The following is a 26,743-nucleotide window of genomic DNA, read 5'->3' as shown; positions in this document are numbered from 1 at the left end:
ATGTGATATACCATATTAACAAATTGAAGAATAAAAACCATATGATCATCTCAACAGATGCAGAAAACGCTTTTGACAAAATTCAACACACATTTATGATAAAAACCCTCCAGAAAGTGGGCACAGAGGGAACCTATCCCAACATAATAAAGGCCATATACGACAAACCCACAGCAGACATCATTCTCAATGGTGAAAAACTGAAAGCATTTCCTCTAAGATCAGGAACAAGACAAGGATGTCCACTCTCGCCACTAGTATTCAACATAGTTTTTGAAGTCCTAGCCATGGCAATCAGAGAAGAAAAAGAAATAAAAGGAATACAAATTGGAAAAGAAGTAAAACTGTCACTGTTTGCAGATGACATGATACTATACATAGACAATCCTAAAGATGTCACCAGAAAACTACTAGAGCTAATCAATGAATTTGGTAAAGTTGCAGGTTAAAAATCAATGCACAAAAATTTCTTGCATTCCTATAGACTAACAATGAAAAATCAGAAAGAGAAATTAAGGAAACAATCCCATTCACCATTGCAACAAAAAGAATAAAATACCTAGGAATAAACCAACTTAAGGAGGTAACATACCTGTACTCAGAAAAGTATAAGACACTAGTGAAAGAAATCAAAGATGACACAAACAGATGGAGAGATATACCATGTTCTTGGATCAGAAGAATTAATATTGTGAAAATGACTATACTACCCAAAGCAATCTACAGATTCAGTGCAATCTCTATCAAATTACCAGTGGCATATTTTACAGAACTAGAACAAAAAACCTTGAAATTTGTATGGAGACACAATAGACCCCAAATAGCCAAAGGAATCTTGAGGGAAAAAAATGGAGTTGGAGGAATCGGACTCCCTGACTTCAGACTATACTACAAAGCTACAGTAATCAAGACAATATGGTACTGGCATAAAAACAGAAATACAGATCAATGGAACAGGATAGAAAGCCCAGAGATAAACCCATGCACCTATGGTCAACTAACCTATGACAGAGGAGGCAAGGAGATACAATGGAGAAAGGATAGTCTCTTCAATAAGTGCTGCTGGGAAAACTGGACAGCTACATGTAAAAGAATGAAAGTAGAACACTCCCTAACACCATACACAAAAATAAACTCAAACTGGATTAAAGACCTAAATGTAAGACCAGACACTATAAAACTCTTAGAGGAAAACATAGGAAGAGCACTCTTTGACGTAAATCACAGCAAGATCTTTTTTGACCCACCTCCCAGAGTAATGGAAATAAAACAAAAATAAACAAATGGGATGTAATGAAACTTAAAAGCGTTTGCACAGCAAAGGAAACTATAAACAATATGAAAAGACAACCCTCAGAATGGGAGAAAATATTTGCAGACGAATCAACAGACAAAGGATTAATCTCCAAAATATATAAACAGCTCATGCAGCTCAATATTAAAACAAACAACCCAATTAAAAATGGGTTGCTCAACATGAAAAGCTGCTCAACATCGTTAATTATTAGAGAAATGCACATCAAAACTACAATGAGGTATCACCTCACACCAGTCAGAATGGGCAGCATCAGGAAATCTACAAACAACAAATGCTGGAGAGGGTGTGGAGAAAAGGGGACCCTCTTGCATTGTTGGTGGGAATGTAAACTGATACAGCCACTATGGAGAACAGTATGGAGGGTCCTTAGAAAACTAAAAATAGAATTACCATATGACCCAGCAATCCCCCTACAGGTCATACACCCAGAGAAAATCATAATTCAGAAAGACACTTGCACCCCAATGTTCATTGCAGCACTATATACAATAGCCAGGTCATGGAAGCAACCTAAATGCCCATCAACAGATGAATGGATAAAGAAGATGTGGTACATATATACAATGGAATATTACTCAGCCATAAAAAGGAATGAAATTGCATCATTTGTAGAGACGTGGATGGACCTAGAGACTGTCATACAGAGTGAAGTAAGTCAGGAAGAGAAAAACAAATAGGGTATATTAACACATATATGTGGAATCTAGAAAAATGGTACAGATGAACAGGCTTGCAAGGCAGAAATTGAGACGCAGATGTAGAGAACAAACATATGGACGCTAAGGGGGAAATAAGGGGGGTGGGGTGGTGGTGGTGGGGTAAATTAGGAGATTGGGATTGACATATGTACACTAATATGTGTAAAATAGATAGCTAATAAGAACCTGCTATATAAAATAAAACAAATAAAATAAAATTCACAAAAATTATAAGAAAAAGAAATACATGTTTGAGAGATTAACCAAGATGGCGGAGTAGAAGGACGTGCTCTCACTCCCTCTTGCGAGAGCACCAGAATCACAACTGGCTGCTGGACAATCATTGACAGGAAGACCCTGGACTTCACCAAGGAGGACACCCCACGTCCAAGGACAGAGGAGAAGCCACAGTGAGACGGTAGGAGGGGCTCAATCAGAGTAAAATCAAATCCCATAACTGCTGGGTGGGTGACTCACAGACTGGCGAACACTTATACCACAGAAGTCCACCCACTGGAGTGAAGGTTCTGAGCCCCACCTCAGGCTTCCCAACCTGGGGGTCCGGCAAAGGGAGGAGGAATTCCTAGAGAATCAGACTTTGAAGTCTAGTGGGATTTGATTGCAGGACTGTGACAGGACTGGGGGAAACAGAGACCCCACTCTTGGAGGGCACACACAAAGTAATGTGTGCATCGGGACCCAGGGGAAGGAGCAGTGACCCTGGGGGAGACTGAACCAGACGTACCTGCTGGTGTTGGGGGGTCTCCTGCAGAGGCGAGTGGTGGCTCTGTTTCACCGTGGGGATAAGGACACTGGCAGCAGAGGTCCTGGGAAGTTCTCCTTGGCGTGAGCCCTCCCAGAGTCTGCCATTAACCCCACCAAAGAGCACGGGTAGGCTCCAGTGTTGGGTTGCCTCAGGCAAAACAACCAACAGGGAGGGAACCCAGCCCCACCCATCAACAGTCAAGTGGATTAAGGTTTTACTGGGCTCTGATCGCCACAGCAACAGGGAGGGAACCCAGCCCCACCCATCAACAGTCAAGTGGATTAAGGTTTTACTGAGCTCTGACCGCCACAGCAACAGTCAGCTCTACCCACCACCAGAGCCTCCCATCAAGCCTCTTAGATAGCCTCAACCACCAGAGGGCAGACAACAGAAGCAAGAAAAACTACAATCCTGCAGCCTGTGGACCAAAAACCACAGTTACAGAAAGACAGAGAAGATGAAAAGGCAGAGGGCTATGTACCAGATGAAGGAACAAGAAAAAACCCCAGAAAAACAATTAAATGAAGTGGAGATAGGCAACCTTCCAGAAAAAGAATTCAGAATAATGATAGTGAAGATGATCCAGGACCTCGGAATAAGAATGGAGGCAAAGATTGAGAAGATGCAAGAAATGATTAACAAAGACCTAGAAGAATTAAAGAACAAACAAACAGAGATGACCAATACAATAACTGAAATGAAAACTACACTAGAAGGAATCAATAGCAGAATAACTGAGGCAGAAGAACGGATAAGTGACCTGGAAGACAGAATGGTGGAATTCACTGCTGCGGAACAGACTAAAGAAAAAAGAATAAAAAGAAATGAAGACAGCCTAAGAGACCTCTGGGACAACATTAAACGCAACAACATTCGCATTATAGGGGTCCCAGAAGGAGAAGAGAGAGAGAAAGGACCAGAGAAAATATTTGAAGAGATTATAATCGAAAACTTCCCTAACATGGGAAAGGAAATAGCCACCCAAGTCCAGGAAGCGCAGAGAGTCCCATACAGAATAAACCCAAGGAGAAACACGCCGAGACACATAGTAATCAAAGTGGCAAAAATTAAAGACAAAGAAAAATTATTGAAAGCAGCAAGGGAAAAACGACAAATAACATACAAGGGAACCCCCATAAGGTTAACAGCTGATTTCTCAGCAGAAACTCTGCAAGCCAGAAGGGAGTGGCATGAAATACTTAAAGTGATGAAAGGGAAGAACCTACAACCAAGATTACTCTACCCAGCAAGGATCTCATTTAGATTTGATGGAGAAATCAAAAGCTTTACAGACAAGCAAAAGCTAAGAGAATTCAGCACCACCAAACCAGCTCTACAACAAATGCTAAAGGAACTTCTCTAAGTGGGAAACACAAGAGAAGAAAAGGACCTACAAAAACAAACCCAAAACAATTAAGAAAATGGTCATAGGAACATACATATCGATAATTACCTTAAACGTGAATGGATTAAATGCCCCAACCAAAAGACATAGACTGGCTGAATGGATACAAAAACAAGACCCATATATATGCTGTCTACAAGAGACCCACTTCAGACCTAGGGACACATACAGACTGAAAGTGAGGGGATGGAAAAAGATATTCCATGCAAATGGAAATCAAAAGAAAGCTGGAGTAGCTATACTCATATCAGATAAAATAGACTTTAAAATAAAGAATGTTACAAGAGACAAGGAAGGACACTACATAATGATCCAGGGATCAATCCAAGAAGAAGATATAACAATTATAAATATATATGCACCCAACATAGGAGCACCTCAATACATAAGGCAACTGCTAACAGCTATAAAAGAGGAAATCGACAGTAACACAATAATAGTGGGGGACTTTAACACCTCACTTACACCAATGGACAGATCATCCAAAATGAAAATAAATAAGGAAACAGAAGCTTTAAATGACACAACAGACCAGATAGATTTAATTGATATATATAGGACATTCCATCCAAAAACGGCAGATTACACGTTCTTCTCAAGTGCACACGGAACATTCTCCAGGATAGATCACATCTTGGGTCACAAATCAAGCCTCAGTAAATTTAAGAAAATTGAAATCATATCAAGCATCTTTTCTGACCACAACGCTATGAGATTAGAAATGAATTACAGGGAAAAAAACGTAAAAAAGACAAACACATGGAGGCTAAACAATACGTTACTAAATAACCAAGAGATCACTGAAGAAATCAAACAGGAAATAAAAAAATACCTAGAGACAAATGACAATGAAAACACGACGACCCAAAACCTATGGGATGCAGCAAAAGCGGTTCTAAGAGGGAAGTTTATAGCTATACAAGCCTACCTAAAGAAACAAGAAAAATCTCAAGTAAACAATCTAACTTTACACCTAAAGAAACTAGAGAAAGAAGAACAAACAAAACCCAAAGTTAGCAGAAGGAAAGAAATCATAAAGATCAGAGCAGAAATAAATGAAATAGAAACAAAGAAAACAATAGCAAAGATCAATAAAACTAAAAGTTGGTTCTTTGAGAAGATAAACAAAATTGATAAGCCATTAGCCAGACTCATCAAGAAAAAGAGGGAGAGGACTCAAATCAATAAAATCAGAAATGAAAAAGGAGAAGTTACAACAGACACCGCAGAAATACAAAACATCCTAAGAGACTACTACAAGCAACTTTATGCCAATAAAATGGACAACCTGGAAGAAATGGACAAATTCTTAGAAAGGTATAACCTTCCAAGACTGAACCAGGAAGAAACAGAAAATATCAACAGACCAATCACAAGTAATGAAATTGAAACTGTGATTAAAAATCTTCCAACAAACAAAAGTCCAGGACCAGATGGCTTCACAGGTGAATTCTATCAAACATTTAGAGAAGAGCTAACACCCATCCTTCTCAAACTCTTCCAAAATATTGCAGAGGAAGGAACTCTCCCAAACTCATTCTATGAGGCCACCATCACCCTGATACCAAAACCAGACAAAGACACTACAAAAAAAGAAAATTACAGACCAATATCACTGATGAATATAGATGCAAAAATCCTCAACAAAATACTAGCAAACAGAATCCAACAACACATTAAAAGGATCATACACCACGATCAAGTGGGATTTATCCCAGGGATGCAAGGATTCTTCAATATACGCAAATCAATCAATGTGATACACCATATTAACAAATTGAAGAATAAAAACCATATGATCATCTCAATAGATGCAGAAAAAGCTTTTGACAAAATTCAACACCCATTTATGATAAAAACTCTCCAGAAAGTGGGCATAGAGGGAACCTACCTCAACATAATAAAGGCCATATATGACAAACCCACAGCAAACATCATTCTCAATGGTGAAAAACTGAAAGCATTTCCTCTAAGATCAGGAACGAGACAAGGATGTCCACTCTCACCACTATTATTCAACATAGTTCTGGAAGTCCTAGCCACGGCAATCAGAGAAGAAAAAGAAATAAAAGGAATACAAATTGGAAAAGAAGAAGTAAAACTGTCACTGTTTGCGGATGACATGATACTATACATAGAGAATCCTAAAACTGCCACCAGAAAACTGCTAGAGCTAATTAATGAATATGGTAAAGTTGCAGGTTACAAAATTAATGCACAGAAATCTCTTGCATTCCTATACACTAATGATGAAAAATCTGAAAGAGAAATTATGGAAACACTCCCATTTACCATTGCAACAAAAAGAATAAAATACCTAGGAATAAACCTACCTAGGGAGACAAAAGACCTGTATGCAGAAAACTATAAGACACTGATGAAAGAAATTAAAGATGATACCAACAGATGGAGAGATATACCATGTTCTTGGATTGGAAGAATCAACATTGTGAAAATGAGTATACTACCCAAAGCAATCTACAGATTCAATGCAATCCCTATCAAATTACCAATGGCATTTTTTACGGAGCTAGAACAAATCATCTTAAAATTTGTATGGAGACACAAAAGACCCCGAATAGCCAAAGCAGTCTTGAGGCAAAAAAATGGAGCTGGAGGAATCAGACTCCCTGACTTCAGACTATACTACAAAGCTACAGTAATCAAGACAATATGGTACTGGCACAAAAACAGAAACATAGATCAATGGAACAAGATAGAAAGCCCAGAGATTAACCCACGCACCTATGGTCAACTAATCTATGACAAAGGAGGCAAAGATATACAATGGAGAAAAGACAGTCTCTTCAATAAGTGGTGCTGGGAAAACTGGACAGCCACATGTAAAAGAATGAAATTAGAATACTCCCTAACACCATACACAAAAATAAACTCAAAATGGATTAGAGACCTAAATGTAAGACTGGACACTATAAAACTCTTAGAGGAAAACATAGGAAGAACACTCTTTGACATAAATCACAGCAAGATCTTTTTCGATCCACCTCCTAGAGTAATGGAAATAAAAACAAAAATAAACAAGTGGGACCTAATGAAACTTCAAAGCTTTTGCACAGCAAAGGAAACCATAAACAAGACGAAAAGACAACCCTCAGAATGGGAGAAAATATTTGCAAATGAATCAACGGACAAAGGATTAATCTCCAAAATATATAAACAGCTCATTCAGCTCAATATCAAAGAAACAAACACCCCAATCCAAAAATGGGCAGAAGACCTAAATAGACATTTCTCCAAAGAAGACATACAGACGGCCACGAAGCACATGAAAAGATGCTCAACATCACTAATTATTAGAGAAATGCAAATCAAAACTACAATGAGGTATCACCTCACTCCTGTTAGAATGGGCATCATCAGAAAATCTACAAACAACAAATGCTGGAGAGGGTGTGGAGAAAAGGGAACCCTCTTGCACTGTTGGTGGGAATGTAAATTGATACAGCCACTATGGAGAACAATATGGAGGTTCCTTAAAAAACTAAAAATAGAATTACCATATGACCCAGCAATCCCACTACTGGGCATATACCCAGAGAAAACCGTGATTCAAAAAGACACGTGCACCCGAATGTTCATTGCAGCACTATTTACAATAGCCAGGTCATGGAAGCAACCTAAATGCCCATCAACAGACGAATGGATAAAGAAGTTGTGGTACATATATACGATGGAATATTATTCAGCCATAAAAAGGAACGAAATTGAGTCATTTGTTGAGAAGTGGATGGATCTAGAGACTGTCATACAGAGTGAAGTAAGTCAGAAAGAGAAAAACAAATATCGTATGTTAATGCATGTATGTGGAACGTAGAAAAATGGTACAGATGAGCCAGTTTGCAGGGCAGAAGTTGAGACACAGATGTAGAGAATGGACATATGGACACCAAGGGGGGAAAACTGCGATGAGGTGGGGATGGTGATGTGCTGAATTGGGCGATTGGGATTGACATGTATACACTGATGTGTATAAAACTGATGCCTAATAAGAACCTGCAGTATAAAAAAACAAACAAAACAACTAATACTAAACTTTCATTGGGTTATTTGTATGGAAATATGTTAATATAAATGTTTCAGACATTACATGAAATTTCTAAAAATCTTATATTTGTATTTGTATGGAAATATGTATGGAAATATGTTAATATAAATGTTTCAGACAGTACATGAAATTTCTAAAAATCTTATATTTGTATTTGTATGGAAATATGTATGGAGATATGTTAATATAAATGTTTCAGACAGTACATGAAATTTCTAAAAATCTTATATTTGTATTTGTATGGAAATATGTATGGAGATATGTTAATATAAATGTTTCAGACATTACATGAAATTTCTAAAAATCTTATATTTGTATTTGTATGGAAATATGTATGGAGATATGTTAATATAAATGTTTCAGACATTACATGAAATTTCTAAAAATCTTATATTTGTATTTGTATGGAAATATGTATGGAAATATGTTAATATAAATGTTTCAGACATTACATGAAATTTCTAAAAATCTTATATTTGTATTTGTATGGAAATATGTATGGAAATATGTTAATATAAATGTTTCAGACATTACATGAAATTTCTAAAAATCTTATATTTGTATTTGTATGGAAATATGTATGGAAATATGTTAATATAAATGTTTCAGACATTACATGAAATTTCTAAAAATCTTATATTTGTATTTGTATGGAAATATGTATGGAAATATGTTAATATAAATGTTTCAGACATTACATGAAATTTCTAAAAATCTTATATTTGTATTTGTATGGAAATATGTATGGAAATATGTTAATATAAATGTTTCAGACATTACATGAAATTTCTAAAAATCTTATATTTGTATTTGTATGGAAATATGTATGGAAATATGTTAATATAAATGTTTCAGACATTACAGGAAATTTCTAAAAATCTTATATTTGTATTTGTATGGAAATATGTATGGAAATATGTTAATATAAATGTTTCAGACATTACAGGAAACGTCTAAAAATCTTATATGTTCTGGTATAATGTTATAAGTAATAATCCTAGTTATTACTTTAAAATGTATATCTCAGAAATAACTAATTTTCTTGTCAACTGCATTATTATGAACTTTCATCAAATCTTTAACCATGGTCATTTTTAAGTCTTTTGTCATTTACAGACAGTTCTGGGTGTACTCTGATGATTTTGCAAATATGTTCCTATAAAAGAGTTTCATCTTCAAGAAATTCATGGAAAAGACTCTGACAAGTACAGGTTTCTGGTAACTGACTGTACTGCTGAACTGAATGAATAAGCATTTTCAGAACTCTAATGAAAAACTGATGAACTCATAAAAGTGCTAACAAAAGATCAAGATGAAAAAAAAGAAATTAATTACATGGGACTGAGTGAACTGATGAGGATGAGTATAATTTTTGTGACTTTCTGTCTGAATTAAAAAAAAAAAAATCCCACAAGGACTCAGAGGAAAAGAATATACAAATCAATTTTCACTGCAAAGTAAAGGAGCTGTTACAGTGGAGGATTACTGGACTGAATGTCAATGTTATGACATAGTATAAGTGTGTTTCATGTTTGGTAATTGCAATCATTGTTGCTTTTGTTGTGGTCATCCATGTACAATGCTTGGTGTCAGTCTATCTATCTCTTGTAAAAATAAAATACAGTGTGTGTGTGTGGAAAAAAAAAAAAAAAAAAGAAGACAGGGGAAAGGATTATGATGCCTGTGGGGCCCTGAAGATCCTCTACCTTGACCCCAACCACAATTCTGCTTCACATTAGTGAACCTCAGCTATGAATCAAGTCCAGCCAGGTCCTCCACATCCATATTATATAGATCTCTTCATCTATCAGTTTGTGATCAAATAATTTATCATCCAAATTGGGAAACTACTGACAGTGAAAGGGAGTGCTGGTAATAATTCCATCGGGATAAAAAGTACAAAACAGGACTTCCAGGACTGTACTGGTTAATGGGGTCATGTGGTTACCCTAACTATGAGTTCCCAGCACCTAGCACAGGTCCTGGTATAAAACAGGTGCTCAATAAATGTTTGATGGTGAAAATAAAAAAAATAAAAAAAAAAAGAGAAAGCCAGGTAGAAGTTGCATAGTCTTTTATGAAGCTGCCTCAGAAATCACACTGCCCATTCTGCTACATTCTATTCATTAGAGTCAATCACTAAACACGCTTATATTCGAAGGGCAGGGATTAAACTCTAGCTCTTTATTTCTATGCAAATGGCAAAAAGAATTTGCAGGTATGTTTTAGAACTACTACATCCATCATGTTTACAAAGTTGACAGAGATTAGTAACTGATGAAGTAAAGTAATATATGATTTAAGGATAACAAATAGCTGAGGAGATTCACAAAAATTGTTACCTGTCTAGGACAGGGGTCCCCAGCCCCTGGTCTGTGTACTGATAGCGGTCTGCAGCCTGTTAGGAACCGGGCCACACAGCAGGAGGTGAGCGGCAGGGGAGTGAGTGAAGCTTCATCTGCCACTCCCCATCATTCCCCATCGCTCACATTACTGCCTGAACCATCACTCGCATTACCACCTGAACAAACCTACCCCCCCAACCCCCACACCCCTGGTCCATGGAAAAATTGTCTTCCACGAAACTGGTCCCTGGTGCCAAAAAGGTTGGGGACCGCTGGTCTAAGGCAAGAGAAAGTAATCATGGCAAGATTCAGAGGTAGTAGTAATGGTCTGCTTTGAGACTGGATGGTGGCTATTTTCCAAAGACATCTGCAACAATGTCTCCCATCTGACAAATACTTCTCACTTTGCCACTCTTCATGTCAAGAAGTGAGCTCTAGATCTCCTACCCTTGAAACTTGGTGGGCTTGTCACTACTTTGACCAATAAATGTCTTGAAAGTTTCAAGACTAAGTCAGAAAATGTGCTCCAGCCGCTTTCCTATTCACTAGAAAACTTGTTCTTGGGGCCCTGAAGTCTGAGTACCCTGAGGCTGCCATGATGTCAGGAAGCCAAGACATATGTAGGTGCTGAACTAGGGAATTCCAGTCTTGGAGGTTTAAAAGCCTAGACATTGTCTTGAGAATTACTGATCATTCTGATGAGTCTAGACCCAAGCTGTGTAATCACTGCCAGTCTTTGAATCTTCCCAGCTGAGGCTGCAAAAATTGCCCCACAAAGACAAGCCATCCACACTGGGGTCCAAATTCCCGCTCACACAATCATGAGCAGAATAAAATGGTCCATTTCCTGCTGCAGGGTCTTGGGATAATTCACTATGCAGCAATAATAACTGTGCAGTCATATTGATGTTATTAATTTTAATCATATATTTTACATATATATTTATATATATTCTTTAGTATGTGTGATAGACATCATAAAAATACACACTTATTTATAATAAAAAAAGATGTGGTACATATATACAATGGAATATTACTCAGCCATAAAAATGAATGAAATAATTCCATTTGCTGCAACATGGATGGACTTAGAGATTATCATACTAAGTGAAGTGAAGTCAGACAAAGACAAACAAAGACAAATATTATATGATATCACTTATATGTAAAATCTAAAAACATGATACAAATGAACTTATTTACAAAACAGAATAGACCCACAGATGTAGAAAACAAACTTATGATCATCAAAGGGGAAAGGTGCAGGGGGGAGGATAAATTAGGAGTTTGGGATTAACAGATACACACTACAATATATAAAATAGATAATCAACAGGGACTTAACTTTATAGCACAGGGAACTCTACTCAATATTCTGTAATAACCTATGTGGGAAAACACACTGAAAAAGAATGGATATATGTATATGTATAACTGAATCATTTTGCTCTACACCTGAAATTAACACAACATTGTAAATCTAGTATACTCCAATATAAAATAAAAATCAAGTTTAAAAAAACAAAAGCAAAACAAAAACAAAACAAAACAAAACAAACAAACAAAACACATTTAAGAGGAAAGAAGGGACAAGTTCCAAATGAGTGTATAGTAGGTAAAATATAAAGAGAAGAAAAACAATAAACTAAATAGGGAGGGGGTAAATCGTGTTTAACTGAGGAGAATTTAATTAGAACAGGAAGAGAAGAATGAAAGATATTCCTTGCTTTGACTACTTGTGTATCATTTGACTGTTTTGGTTTTATTTTATTTTAATGAACATATTTTTACTTATAACTTCATCTTTTCTTTGTTAGCATTTAATTTGTGTATGGAAGTAATACATTAGAGCCATTGTGTAATAAAGGATCTGTACAGAAATTTTGGGGCAGTATTTGGGTATACTTCATGGCATCTTGGAGGACACCCTTCTGAGTGTTGAGTAGTCATCTGATTAAAGAATAGAGTTCAACAGAAAAAAAAAAAAAAAAAAAAAAGAAATACATGTTTGAATTTCTCTGACTCAAAATCCAAAAAGGAAAGCAGAGAGGAAAAAATTGAATTGTTTTAATTTAAAAAACAGTAAATCAATTGCATATTCCTATGAGATATATGTTAAGATCAAAACAAATCATAAAAAAGTTCCATAATCATATTGTTAATAATAATATTGGGTGTTGTCATTGATAAATTTGTGTATATATTAGAATAAATAATGATTTTAGTGTCATTAGGAATGAAGATTTCACTTTAGAAAAAATATAAACGTAAAATTATTGTCCTCTAATTGAAAGAAGCCAATCTGAAAAGGCTATACACTGTTGGACTCAAACTATAATGACATTCTGGAAAAGACAAAACTATGGAGATAATAGAAAGATCAGTAGTTGCCAGGGACTGGGTGGGGGAATGAAGGATGAACAGTCAGAGCACAGGGCACTTTTAAGGCAGTGAAATTATTCTGTGTGATAATGGTGGATACATGCCATTATAAACCCAGAGACTGCACAACACCAAGACTTAATCCTATTCTAAACTATGAACATTGGTTGACGATGATGTGTCAGTAGGTTCATCTTTTGTAACCATGTACTTTTCTGGTGCCAGAGATTGAAAATAAGGGAGGGTGTGCATGTATGGTGGCAGTGGATACAGGCAGGCATACCCCATTTAATTGTGCTTCAATTTATTGTACTTTGTAGGTATTGCATTTTTTATAAATTGAAGGTTTATGGCAACCTCACCAGAGCAGACCATCAGTGCCATTTGTCCAACAGCATTTACTCACACTTGGTAAATGTGACCAAATATGTCACATTTTGGTAATTATTGCAATATTTCAAACAGTCCACCAGCAAAAAGATTATGATTTGCTAAAGGCTCAGATGATGGTTAGCATTTTTTAGCAATAAAATATTTCAAAATAAAGATATGTACATTATTTTTTAGACATGATCATACTGCACACTTAATAGACTACATGATAGTGTAAACTAACTTTTATATGCACTGTGAAACCAAAAATTTTCATGTGATTCACTTTATTGCAATATTTGTTTCATTGCAGTGGTCTGGAACAGAACCCTCAATATCTCTTAGGTATGCCTATATATGGGACTCTCTGTATTCTCCACTCAATTTTGCTGTGAACCTAAAAGTACTCTAAAAATAAAGTCTATTAAAAATTCTTAAAAAAAAGAAAAACATATGTGGTGAAGAAGCATATGCTCCCAATTATGGCTGAGAAATGACATGGTATGTGTAACAGAAGAGAGTCTGAGACCTGGATTTCAGTGCTTATCTTGCCACTAATGATCCATAATGCCCTAAATGATCATAATGGTCCTGAATTTTTGTGGATTTATCATGTTTACACGGAAATAATAAAGTCTCACTCAGAGAACTGCTTTGAAAATCAAATAAAATCAGTGGTGTGAGTGGGATATCTCAAGTTCTCAATAAATATACTGTATCATTTCAAACCAGAAATTTAATAATTACTATAATGATAACTAGCATTTATTATTATTACTCTCAATATATTATACTAAAGAACATACCATACAATATTTCATTTAATACATTAATTTCATTTAATTCTGCTAGTGTCTGTCTCTATTTCCAAAATAGAAAAACTAAGTTTCCAAAGTTAAATACCTGGCACAAGGTCATAGAACAAGTAAGAGGGGAGCTGACATTTAGAGATCACATTCTTAACCAGTAAGCTTTACTGAATGCTCCCAGTGGTATCCAATCTATTGTATAAATCTGTTTATCCTCACCAAGCCTAGCACAGCATTGAGCGTGTCCCAGTTAGTAAGGAAATAACAGATTTATTCATTCACAGAGATGCAATGTCTTAGTGGAAACGCTGGTCAATGGGAGATATGACAATTGATACCTATTTAGTCAGCTGTTAGTTCTAATTAGCCAGAATTTGATGCTAAATCCATTGTTTTACGTCACAGCCTGTTAGTTCCCAGAGTAGAAAAATCTGCTTCCATTGTGCATTTGAACTGGAGTCCACAATATATATATCATTAAACACATTCATTAGGATACATTGGGTGCCAAAATTCATAGAGCTGAGTTTTCTTTTTTTAATGTGGGAATAGGGGGGCTATTAAAAAAGTTACTATATTTGAAACTTGATGTACCTTTCTTAATTACTTGGTTCTAGTCCAAATTGGTATGAAGAACAGGGCACAAAGAAAAGAAATGAGCAATCTAAATCTTAACAATATGTCCGTGGCAGGGCTGTGACACTAGTCTCTGTGTCTCAGTAATATTTGTGGGGATAATTTTAGCTTCTAGTCTTTAGAATGCCATACTTTGTGAGGAACTAGAAGTTTGAATAAATTATTGAGTATTCCATGATGGATAGAACTTCTAGGTCAGATGCACCCACGAAAATGAACTGGAGGACAATTAGACTGAATTAAGATACTGAGTCTCTAATATCTTGAACTATATTCAATACAAGTTCTTTCTTAAGGAGGGAATTTTTGTTATTGTTCTGTTATGTTGTTGTTGTTTTATTGAGCAATCAAGGAGATGTTGAAATTTTGCATGGCCCCTCCCTCCCCAGCCTTCCCCGCGAGCGGACGCGGCAGCGCCTCTGTCTCGTTTTTTCTTATTTTTTCCCCCCCTTTCCCCTTCCTTTTTTTTTCCTTTTCCCCCTTTCCCCCCCTTTCACCATTTCCCCTCGGAGGCGCTTCCCCCGGGCAGGGGCAGAGCCGGTCTCACCCCCCGCCTCTCCCCGGCCCCCGCCGCCCTATGGCGAGCGGGAACCCCCTCCCCACCCGGGCACAAGCGGCTGCGGTTGGAGGAGCGGGACCGGCAGCGGCCTCAGGTCCGGGGGCGTCATGGAACTAATTCGCTGACCGACCCACAGGCCGCAGCCGTGCGTCCCGCTCGAGCGCCCGCGCCCTCCGGCCCGGTTCCCCCTCTTCTCCCTCCTCAGTCGGCCCCGTCCTCGTCCCGCGCGCCCCGTCGCCGCGCGCTGAGGAAAATGAGGTGGTAACGGGCCCCCGGATGACCCCTCGTCACCACTGTGAGGCCTACAGCTCTGCCGGGCAGGAGGAGGAGGAGGAGGAAGAGGAGGAGAAGGTAGCTACATCAAGCTGGGTGGCAGGCAGATCCAAAGGATATCATGAAGTTTCCAGGGCCTTTGGAAAACCAGAGATTGTCTTTCCTGTTGGAAAAGGCAATCTCCAGGGAAGCCCAGATGTGGAGAGTGAATGTGCTGAAAATGCCTACAAATCAGAATGTTTCTCCATCCCAGAGAGATGAAGTGATTCAGTGGCTGGCCAAACTCAAGTACCAATTCAACCTTTACCCAGAAACATTTGCTCTGGCTAGCAGTCTTTTGGACAGGTTCTTAGCTACTGTAAAGGCCCACCCAAAATACCTGAGTTGTATTGCAATCAGCTGCTTTTTCCTAGCTGCCAAGACTGTTGAGGAAGACGAGAGAATACCAGTACTGAAGGTGTTGGCAAGAGATAGTTTCTGTGGATGTTCTTCGTCTGAAATTCTGAGGATGGAGAGAATTATTCTGGATAAGTTGAATTGGGATCTTCACACAGCCACACCATTGGATTTTCTTCACATTTTCCATGCCATTGCAGTGTCAACTAGGCCTCAGTTACTTTTTAGTTTGCCCAAACTGAGCCCATCTCAACATTTGGCAGTCCTTACCAAGCAATTACTTCACTGTATGGCCTGCAGCCAACTTCTGCAATTCAAAGGATCCATGCTTGCCCTGGCCATGGTTAGTTTGGAAATGGAGAAACTCATTCCTGATTGGCTTCCTCTTACAATTGAACTGCTTCAGAAAGCACAGATGGAGAGCTCCCCGCTGATCCACTGCCGGGAGCTTGTGGCACGCCACCTTTCTACTCTGCAGTCTTCCCTGCCTCTAAATCCCGTTTATGTCTACCGTCCCCTCAAGCACACCCTGGTGACCTGTGACCAAGGAGTGTTCAGAGTACAACCCTCCTCTGCCCCAGGCCCAGATTTCTCCAAGGACAACAGCAAACCAGAAGTGCCAGTCAGAGGTACAGCAGCCTTCTGCCATCATCTCCCAGCTGCCAATGGGTGCAAGCATACCTCTGCTAAACGCAAAGTAGAGGAAATGGAAGTGGACGACTTCTATGATGGGATCAAACGGCTCTATAATGAAGATAATGCTTCAGAAAATGTGGGTTCTGTGTGTGGCACTGATTTATCAAGGCAAGAGGGACATACTTCCCCTTGTCCACCTTTGCAGCCTGTTTCTGTCATGTAGCTCCAGGTGTTACCTTCAAGTGCAAACTAAGGTAGACTACTGTGGGAATGGGAACATGGAAAACAGGATAGGCTGTATAAAGGTATATACCTTATCAGGCTGATTCGAAATAAGCCAGAAAAAAAACCCTGTTGACTTGTATGGCTAATTATAATTCAACATTATTTAAGCACTTAAAGACCAAAAACAGTGTAAAATTCAAGATCAAAAAATTTTTAAGTAAAAAATTTCTTTGTAGTGTTTGTCATTTCCACCCTTTTCTCTGCTAAAATGTAATGTAGATTAATTACCCTGTGTCAGAAATTCACATTCAGTGTTTTTTTTTTTAAAGTTCCAAAATTCGTAGCTAGCAAACCTTGTCCCAGAATCCTGATTTAATTTTCCTCTTGCTTTTGCTTGCTGCTTCTTTGAATACTAAATGAATTTTATGCATGTTGATCTATAGCCTGACTTCCACTGATGAGGAAACCCTGAAAATTTATTTTTAGCAATTTAGTGAACAAATTATTTCAGTGACAGCCATGTTTAATCAATAATTCAAATTCAACTTAATCTGAAAAAGGTACTTCAGAATTGCCTATGAATCAGAGTTGGTAACAGAAAAAGAACTCCCATTACCATGTTGATTTTTGTTTGTCTCCTTTCAATTTCTAGAGTTTGGAAACAAAATTAATATTTTCATTTTTATCTTAAATTGAAGCTTAAAAGTGGCATGTGATTAGGACACTCTTAAGATTTGTTGGAAGCATTTTTGACATTTGTAAAATAGAATTTGTGATAAAGTTAATATATCCAGGTGCTCACCAAAGAAACATGTAACAACTAAAATTAGATTTTAAAAAAACTGTTCAGTTCACTCGTTTATAATCAGTAGGAGAGACTGTCTAGATGTTGGGGCAGCTCTATGATTTGGGTCTGTAACATGTAATAACTGAATTCAGTACCCTAGTTTTATGTTAAGCTATTAGGATTTTCTTGATAAAAGTTAATCCCCTTGCCTCCCCAGCCTACCTGTATTTCTCTTCATGACTTCTGGGTCCTGAGCTCCCTGTGCAGCCTGAAGAAGGTACTGCAGTCAGAACCATGTACTGATGATAAAAGCCTCTGGTAGCAATAAAAGTTGTCCTTAACCTTTAAAAAAAAAAAAAGAAATTTTGCATGGCAGAAAATCTCCCTATCTTGACCTTCTTTAACTAAAATAGATATCAGGCCTTCACAGAGAATTTACTAGAGTCAGTGTTGAAAGAAGTTGAGACCAAAGGAGGGAAAAAATGGTTGAAGGGCACATAGCGTGAACAAGATAAACTGAACTCAGTCTTCCAATGCCCACTCTCATCTGCTTTTGTTTCTTTCTACAATATTAAGGTATAAATAATAGGGACACCTCCTCTTCATCTTCCTTGTCATTATATCATTTTTATGATAATTATAAACAATTTAATGAATTTTAACTGTATAACAGTACAGTTACACTTTTAAATGTTAAGTACTAAGTGCTTTTAAATATTATTTAATATTATATTTGTTATTATTTATTATTCACCTCTACTCTGGAAGGAAAAGATAACCATTTTGTAGATGATTTAGCTGAAATTCAGAGAAGTTTGCAAAATCTGCAATCTCCCTGGAGTCTCCTTTGGTGTGGATGTTGCATTTGGAGGCAGAAAGTCCAGAGGAGAACTTCAGGAACAAGTGCAACAGATAGCAAAAGTGATAGGAAATCAGAGAGTTTCAGTAACTTAGCAAGAAACAAACGGAGGGTGACCATATCCAGATCAGAGCATGAACTAAACCAGCTACTGACTAAAAATCAGCCAGTAAGAACAGGAAAGATCAAACACACGAGGGACGTTACCCTGCAGACTAGATGAGATCCAGAGCATGCCACTTAAATACACCCCGCTGCCAAGAGGTCACATGATCCTTCCCTCACACAAAGATCTTGGAAGAAGAAAGGCTATGGGTGCAGAAATCATTGAGCCTGAACATTCATCCCCCAAATCTAAATATTATGTAACTACATTGTTTACTTCAACCTCCTCTCTTGCTCTAGTACACATCATTTGGAGGGAAGTTGGTAGTGCTCTGCACACTGGGAAGTCCAAATTCCTATTAGATTAGATTATATAAGTTCTACTTTCTTTTCCCAAAGTTAAACTCTGTGTTAAGTTGTATCCTGCTACTTGTTCAACAGCCATGGTGTAAACCCTTTTACTGTCATAGTACACAATTTTTCAAAATAGATCACAGTCTATAGAAACTTGCTGCACTTAATTATCATGACTTCAGAGCCTCTGAATCCTATTTTTTTTTCCTCTCAGTTTACCTAATTTAGTACTCAAAACAACATTGGTGTATTCTGTTAATGTGGACCAGAGATAATGATGATAAGCATAAAAAAACTAAATAATAACAGAATATACTTATTCATCAAGATGCCTCCTGTGTTTAAAGAACTCATTTATTTATTAATTAAATATTGAAACATGTTTACTGTTGAAATACAGTAAAGGACCAATTAATTACCATTAACACCTTAGATACCTAATTGATCACTTCTATGCATATGCTGTATTCAGTGTCAGAAATTACATAGAAAATGGCCCTATTTCTATGGTGGTAACCATTTTGCAATAAATAAATGTATCACATCAACACACTATACACCTTACATTTACACACTTTTATACGTCAATTATATCTCAGTAAAACTGGGGAAAAAAGATTCTTTTCTATTTCTATTCTCTATATCTCATTAATAGAATATCTATGTGAGGTTTTAAAATTATTGTTTTTAAAGGCTACCATTTTAGTTAATAAATGTGAAATGGGTTTGATTGATCAATAATTACCTATGAACACTAACATGGACGAGCAATGGTTCTTCTAGATGGAGAAAACTGTATGCTCAAGGCTAGCTGTCCCTATATGCATGAAACATATTCCTGGGCATTTCTCATTCTATTTACATTCTTACAATGCCCAAAGCCTGATACTGACAGTTACTGTAAGTTGTCTTTTACCTAGCCACACATCAAATTGAGTATCCCTTCCTAATTACTTGAAAAACATTTTGTTTCTGATGTCTGAGATTCTGTGTCTATTATATAGGGCAGGATCCAGGGAAATGGATATAATCCATGGGAGTCCTACAGAAATTACACAGATTTAGTCAAAAATTTGAAAACTCCAGCACAACGGAGCAAGAAAAAAGTGTTGGCTTTATTTCTTCAAAAAAAAAAAAAAAAGGGTAGGGGTACAACAACAGTGAAAACTTAGAGAGGCTCAAAGACAGCCCTTAATGACATCTCATTTCACTTCCGCTGAGGTTCATGGGGCCAGAGTCCAATCTGAATTTGTCTTGCACGTAGCACAGACAACCCACTTCACTTCCTCATATACTGCCCTAAGCCACTGTGCTTAGGGTGTTTTGCCAGGATGGTAGTGAAGAGACCACTGACAGTTGTCATTACATCTACAAATGCCATCTTCCTTACTGAGAACACTTTTGAGGTAATTGTGAAGAATCTAACAGGAGAATGCACATGGAGTCATAAGCTGATTTATAAAATGAACCCCAAACCAATGGTTATAAGGTATTTCTTATCAATGAAGAAGAGAGGTGTTACTTCCTGATGAGTAACACCCTCCTCCAACTCTGCCTTCTATTTTCTTACCAAAATTCAGTGATCTTGTCTATAGAGGTTATAATTACTGTCTCTAAAATTCATGTTTATTATTAAGCAATCATGACTGCAATATTTGACATTAACAGCCATGTTATAGTTTGCCACAAAATAGTATTTTTGAATTTATTTTGTATTTTTTCTTCATAGCTTGTCTAATAAGCAAAGCAAAAAATGATGGTTCTTGTTTTACATATGAGATGGTTTAGGCTTAGAAGAGGGCTCCTTTTGCCTTTTCCATTCCCTGGCCTGCTATGTCATTCGTTATTCCTCTGGAATGATGGAATTTCCATCTCCATTTTTTACCAGAGATGACACCATTTTGGATATGTTAGACAATATGGGTTGAATTTTAACAGACTGAACTATGCAGTGTCCAGAGAAGGCACAGAGTCATCTGGCTCATTTCTTTGGTGATGCCTTCCCTCCAAAATCACACTTAGAAGGGTTTTGAAAAGGCAAAGTGACTTGTCCAAAGTAACTCACATTGGACATTGCAGAGTCAAACCACAAAAACAGATTGTCTGTTTCAAAACCACTTGACAGGGCTTCCCTGGTGGCGCAGTGGTTGAGAATCTGCCTGCTAATGCAGGGGACACGGGTTCGAGCCCTGGTCTGGGAAGATCCCACATGCCGCGGAGCGGCTGGGCCCGTGAGCCACAATTACTGAGCATGCGCGTCTGGAGCCTGTGCTCCGCAACGGGAGGGGCCGCGGTAGTGAGAGGCCCGCGCACCGTGATGAAGAGTGGCCCCCGCTTGCCACAACTGGAGAAAGCCCTAGCACAGAAACGGAGACCCAACATAGCAATCAATCAATCAATCAATTAATCAATAAAATAAATAAATAAATAAAATCTTTAAAAAAAAAAAAAAACCACTTGACATATTTTTGATACAACAGCTGATGTTGTAGTTCTTGATGTGCTGATAAAGCAATCTTTTCTTAGTTTTTCAGAGTTCTTGCTTCTTATAAAATGCTTAAGCTCTGCTTCTCCCAGATGATGGGAAGGAGGTGGAGCCAAGGTCAGATGGGATAGTCTTCTGCCCCAGATAATAACCACATTGGTCTCTCTGCCTACTCCTGGATTCTCACTTAATGATACTTGACAGCATACTTTTTGTTCTCCTACAGAAGCGGTGGTGGAGGGAAGCTCTTGTGTTTCTCTCTCCTGCATCTTTTAGTTTACGTAAAATTCTTTTGAAGTCAGATGACCTTCGCTTTGATCACTTCCAGTTTCATTACATACAACAATCTCCGTATTACTCATTTTTTTTTCAATTTTCTATGTCAAAAGATTTGTTTAAACTTCAACTCTTCTCCATTCAGATAGTCATTTCAGAGAAACTTTAACTTTTTTATCAGCCAAGTAATTTACATGTTCCAAGTAATTCTGTGGAACATGTTCTTTCTTGCCCTCTGTTCTTAATGGTAAATATATCTATCTATATAAATCTATATCTATATCTCTATTTACATCTATAGAAGAGAGAGAGGCAGAGACAGAGAGACAGAGAGAGACAGAGAAAGAGAGAGAATACAACTCTAGAACTAAAGGAAATATTTAGATAAGGACAGAGAAATCTGAGAATCTAAGAATAAGAAGAGTACACTGGTAGCATATGGAGAAATCAGCTTTAAGTTTTTCTTTGGCCTGGAGCTATATAGCCATAGAATAGAGAAATACAATTCTCCTCACAAGCCACTACAACCCTCATATATTATAAGTCTAAAGATGGGATTTAGGGCCAAAGCTCTCATTCATCTATCTGTCAGTCCATCCACCTACCCATTTTCTCATTTATTCAATTCAATATTCATGAACACTTAATAGATTCTAGCTACTAGCAGATCATTTCACTGTTTTGATTTGGTTCCTACATGCATATATCTCCCTCAGAAGATATTACTAGGTCTTTAGACCATAATCTGACCACAGATTCTAGCACAATGACAAATATGCTAAAAGAAACATTTATCAAAACCATTAATTTGTTTATTGTTAGGCCATTTTTAAATAACTCCTTTTTCTTATACTTTTCTCTTCATGAACTTTCTCTCAAGACAATTTCTCTCTTTTCTAAAATTCTGTAATGGTCCATTCAAATAGGCTACAAAAATAGTTTTCATTTTTCTGAAAAATCTTAGGTTTGTTATATACCTGTTCTAAGGTAAGCTATACATTCTTATTAGATATACCCTCTGAAAGTTTCTTTACTAATTAAAATGGGTTATTATTTACTATTAAAATTAGGGATAAAAGAGAGACAAACCGTCAATAACTTTACCACAACTTTCATACATGTTAGTCTTCACAAAATACTTCGAGGGGAAGAATCATTAAATCACTTTCAAGGAAGACAGAATTGAGGTTTCAAGAGTTTACCTCTGCCATTGGGTAGGAAATTCACTCATGATGGAACTGAGATTTATCTCAGACTTGTCCAAATCCAAAGTCTTTACTATTGCTACCAGACTAAAGAAGAGAGGGCTATTTACAACTGGAGGAACCATTGGGTGTTATCTGGCTGGTTTCTACTTCTCATGATTGATAATTGTTATGGCTCTTTTGTCTCAGAGCCTTCCCTGGTGACTATTCTCTCTCTCAAACCACTAGGCCATTATATCTGTGAATGATCTCCTCTTCTATTAAAGCAGTTGGTACCTCCAACTTTAAGTGTGTCCGTGTGTAATTTTAAATGCAGTGCCTCTTTCCCCTCTGCAGCTAACCCCCTCTCCATCTCAATTATGCAAGTGGCTGAGACCTACCATTGCAGTGGTTAGTTGTATTTACTTGAAAAATAGTCACAGATCATAAACCTCCCACATAAATTATGCTCAAATAAGATGTGCATAGAAATTTAAGTTCTAGATCACATTTATTTCCAAGTTGCACTGTGTTCACAGCATTTCCCCCGGTTCATGTAATGAATCCTTATTTGTTTAATGATAGTGATTAGATGCTTTAAATTACCAGAAATAAAATCCATTTCCCTCAGCACTGGCCATATATATGAGAACTTTCAGTCATGTATTCTCCAGGCTCTTTTTTATAATGGTACTAAATACATATAAACAGGCATCTGTTGCAATACTTTAAATGTTTTCTCCTTACGTACTGCATGTATATTAAAAACAGAATGTGTTACTTAAAATATTAGTCATGCTCATGGATTAGAGTCTTTATTTGTGAAGAGCTAGCACATAATAAAGATCACCGAGTAAATACAGCGGAGTGTATCTTTCTCACTCAAACAGGCACATCTTCACTTGACTCTGTTTTCCATTTATTATTCAGGATCGTGTTCCAAAGTACTTAGAATCTACATCTACAAGAGGTCATATCTCTCCTTGCTTCAGGTGATTTTAAAGAAAATAACTACTTTGTCTTGAGCTATCCAGAGATTCAAATGCAATTTTGACATTTGCTCCCTTGAAATAATGGTGCTGATTACATTCAAAATTAGAATAGAAATTGAAAATTAAAATGACAAAAAAGAAGGCCCTGGAGTTCAGAAAAATGTATATAAAATAGGGTCACAGAAGGAAAGAATAGTTGGAAAATAGTATGCTGACAATGATTTTAGAAATGAAATGTTAATAAGTATAATGGAGGCTTATATATTCCATGTAGAATGAGGTGACTCTTACCCTACTATTTTGGGTGTAGTAACATTTGATGTGTAAGAAATTAGATGGAACATGAATTAAGCTGTTCAAAATAAGAAAGGTCAGTATATAGACATTATCTGAGATTTCTTTCATTAATTTTACTGCTTACAAATTCAAGTGAAATCGCAGAATGAAGCCAACTTTATAGATATGCCATTTGACCCAAACCCCTCAAAAATAACCATATTTAACCTCTGTCACTAATCTGTAATAAAGTGCTTTGCCCTTGCATTAGCCAATAAGTGGCTTCCACTCTCTCCTCCAGCTTGTACACTTTTGTAGGCATATATTAAATGTCTGTGTAACAGAATTCCCTTCATTGAAGACTAGCCTCTGGATGACAGTTTAACTAGTGAATGATGTTCCAATTAATAAATTAATATTTACCTTCAAATAAAATATGTGGTTTCATCCATATTAAAGGATTCTGCCATTCATTTATTCAGATAATGAATTTAAACACTGTATTAGTTTATTGCTATATAACACATTACTATCAATTTAGCAGCTTAAAACACTATATATTTATCATCTCATAGGTTCTGTAGGTCAGAAGTCTAGGCATGGTGTACCTGGATTCTCTGTTCAGGGTTTCAGAAGACTACAATCCAAGTGTCTCCCACAACACATCTCATCTGAGAGGCTCAGGGTCCTACACCAAGCTCATTCAAGTTGTTGGCAGAATTGAATCCCTTGTGGTTGCAATACTGAAGTAGATTTTTCTTGCTAGCTGCTAAACAGGGACCAATCTCAATTTCTAATGCTGCCCATAGTTCCCTGCCAAACAGTCTCTAAAAGAAGTTCACACCATTTGCTTTCTTCCAAGCCAGCAGAACTGCTTATCTCTAAGACCTTCCTCTGGGACCAGCTGGAGGAAATGCTCTGCTTTCAAAGGGTTCACCTACTTAAGTCATCATAATCTCCCTTATCTTTTTTTTTTTTTTTTTTTTTTTATTTATTTATTTTTGGCTGTGTTGGGTCTTCGTTTCTGTGCGAGGGCTTTCTCTAATTGTGGCAAGCGGGGGCCACTCTTCATCGTGGTGCGCAGGCCTCTCACCGTCGCGGCCTCTCTCGTTGTGGAGCACAGGCTCCAGACGCGCAGGCTCAGCAATCGTGGCTCACGGGCCCAGTTGCTCCGTGGCATGTGGGATCTTCCCAGACCAGGGCTCGAACCTGTGTGCCCTGCATTGGCAGGCAGATTCTCAACCACTGCGCCACCAGGGAAGCCCAATCTCCCTTATCTTAAGGTCAATGGATTTGAGACCTTAATTACAAATGTAAAATTCCTTCAAAGCAGTGCCTAGATTAGTGTTTGATTCAACAGCCAAAATAATATGCATATACCCTAAGGGTCTGACTCTTATAACCTTATGGGACATCTTAGAATTATACCTAACTTAAAAATATAAATGAAGGTTCTTTATGTAACAAAGAGATTTCAGAATAGTCTTTCATTGGGAAGTAGCATGACCATGTAGGTATATTTTCTGATGTCTTAACTGCATCTCATGAGCCTTAAGTATTAGGTTTTTATTTTATTTATCTTCTATTATTCATCAGTGATCATGACATGGTGTTTCCACACATACACCCTTTGTGCAATGGCACTTAAACAAATCCAGGCTGGTAAAAAAGGAGTTTAAGAGTAAAACTTCATATCTCTTATAGGTTTATAGGTAGGATGCCTATATGTCTTGGTTTATCCAGGAAAGTCCCAGTTTATCTTTGTCTTACTGGTGATATTAGTAACAGTGCTATCTTTTATAAAATGCACCCATATTTGGACAATAAATCACATGGTCTACGTACATGGCTATTGTGAGGATGTACTATGAAAATGTGTGTAAAATCCTTCAGTGTGTTTGGCTAATAGAAGGCACTCAAAGACCATTAGTATAGAGGCCCCTTTTTCACCAGCCTGGATTTGTGTAAATGCCATTGTACAAAGGATTTATGTGTGTAAACACTGTGCTGTGTTCAATGATGAATACTAAAAGATAAATAAAATAAGAACCTAATACTTAAAACTTATGAGATAAAGCCAGGACATCAGAGAATTAGAAAACAAAAATTTAGAGCCAAAAGTTATAAGTAAATTTAATTTGAGAATGTATAATTTGAGTGATCAATTACTTTTTTGGGGAGGAAACTAAATGAGAGCACTTAAATGAGAAAATTTACAATGATTCTTAAAAGATAAATAGAATTTCTATCAATGAAGATGAAAGGAGAGGGCATTTCAGTTTGAAAAAAAATTAGATTCATCCCAGAGAATGAGTTAGAAATTCCATGTGCATAGAACACAGAATGATAATAGGGTCCAGTGACAGATACAGCCTACAAGGTAAAATTCGTTCCAAATAGTAAAGGATTTTGACAGCTGGGCAAGGGGTTTATATGTTTTTCATAGGTGACTCACAGTCTGTCAAATGATTATGAGGCAAGGATTGAAAGAGGAAACGGAGTCAGGAGAAACCTCCAATAATTTGAACAAAAATAA

General features: G+C 37.2%; 2 protein-coding genes across 7 annotated transcripts in view; both read left to right on the top strand.

The window, feature by feature from the left end:
- The window catches only part of LOC130705808 (leucine-rich repeat-containing protein 37A3-like), a 651,297-nt gene that overhangs the window by 32,376 nt on the left and 592,178 nt on the right, over nt 1-26,743 (top strand). The gene's annotated exons all lie outside the window — the stretch shown is intronic.
- Nucleotides 15,233-18,017, top strand: LOC130705809 (cyclin-I-like). The gene is made up of 2 exons (XM_057535153.1): nt 15,233-15,710; nt 15,868-18,017. Exons 1-2 carry the CDS (start codon nt 15,636-15,638, stop codon nt 16,885-16,887), a joined length of 1,095 nt encoding a protein of 364 aa, XP_057391136.1. The 5' UTR covers nt 15,233-15,635; the 3' UTR covers nt 16,888-18,017.

Source organism: Balaenoptera acutorostrata, chromosome 20, assembly GCF_949987535.1.
Source record: "Balaenoptera acutorostrata chromosome 20, mBalAcu1.1, whole genome shotgun sequence".
Lineage (NCBI taxonomy): Eukaryota > Metazoa > Chordata > Mammalia > Artiodactyla > Balaenopteridae > Balaenoptera > Balaenoptera acutorostrata.
Note: the sequence above shows the minus strand (reverse complement) of the source record. Positions and strands in the feature narration are given on the sequence as shown.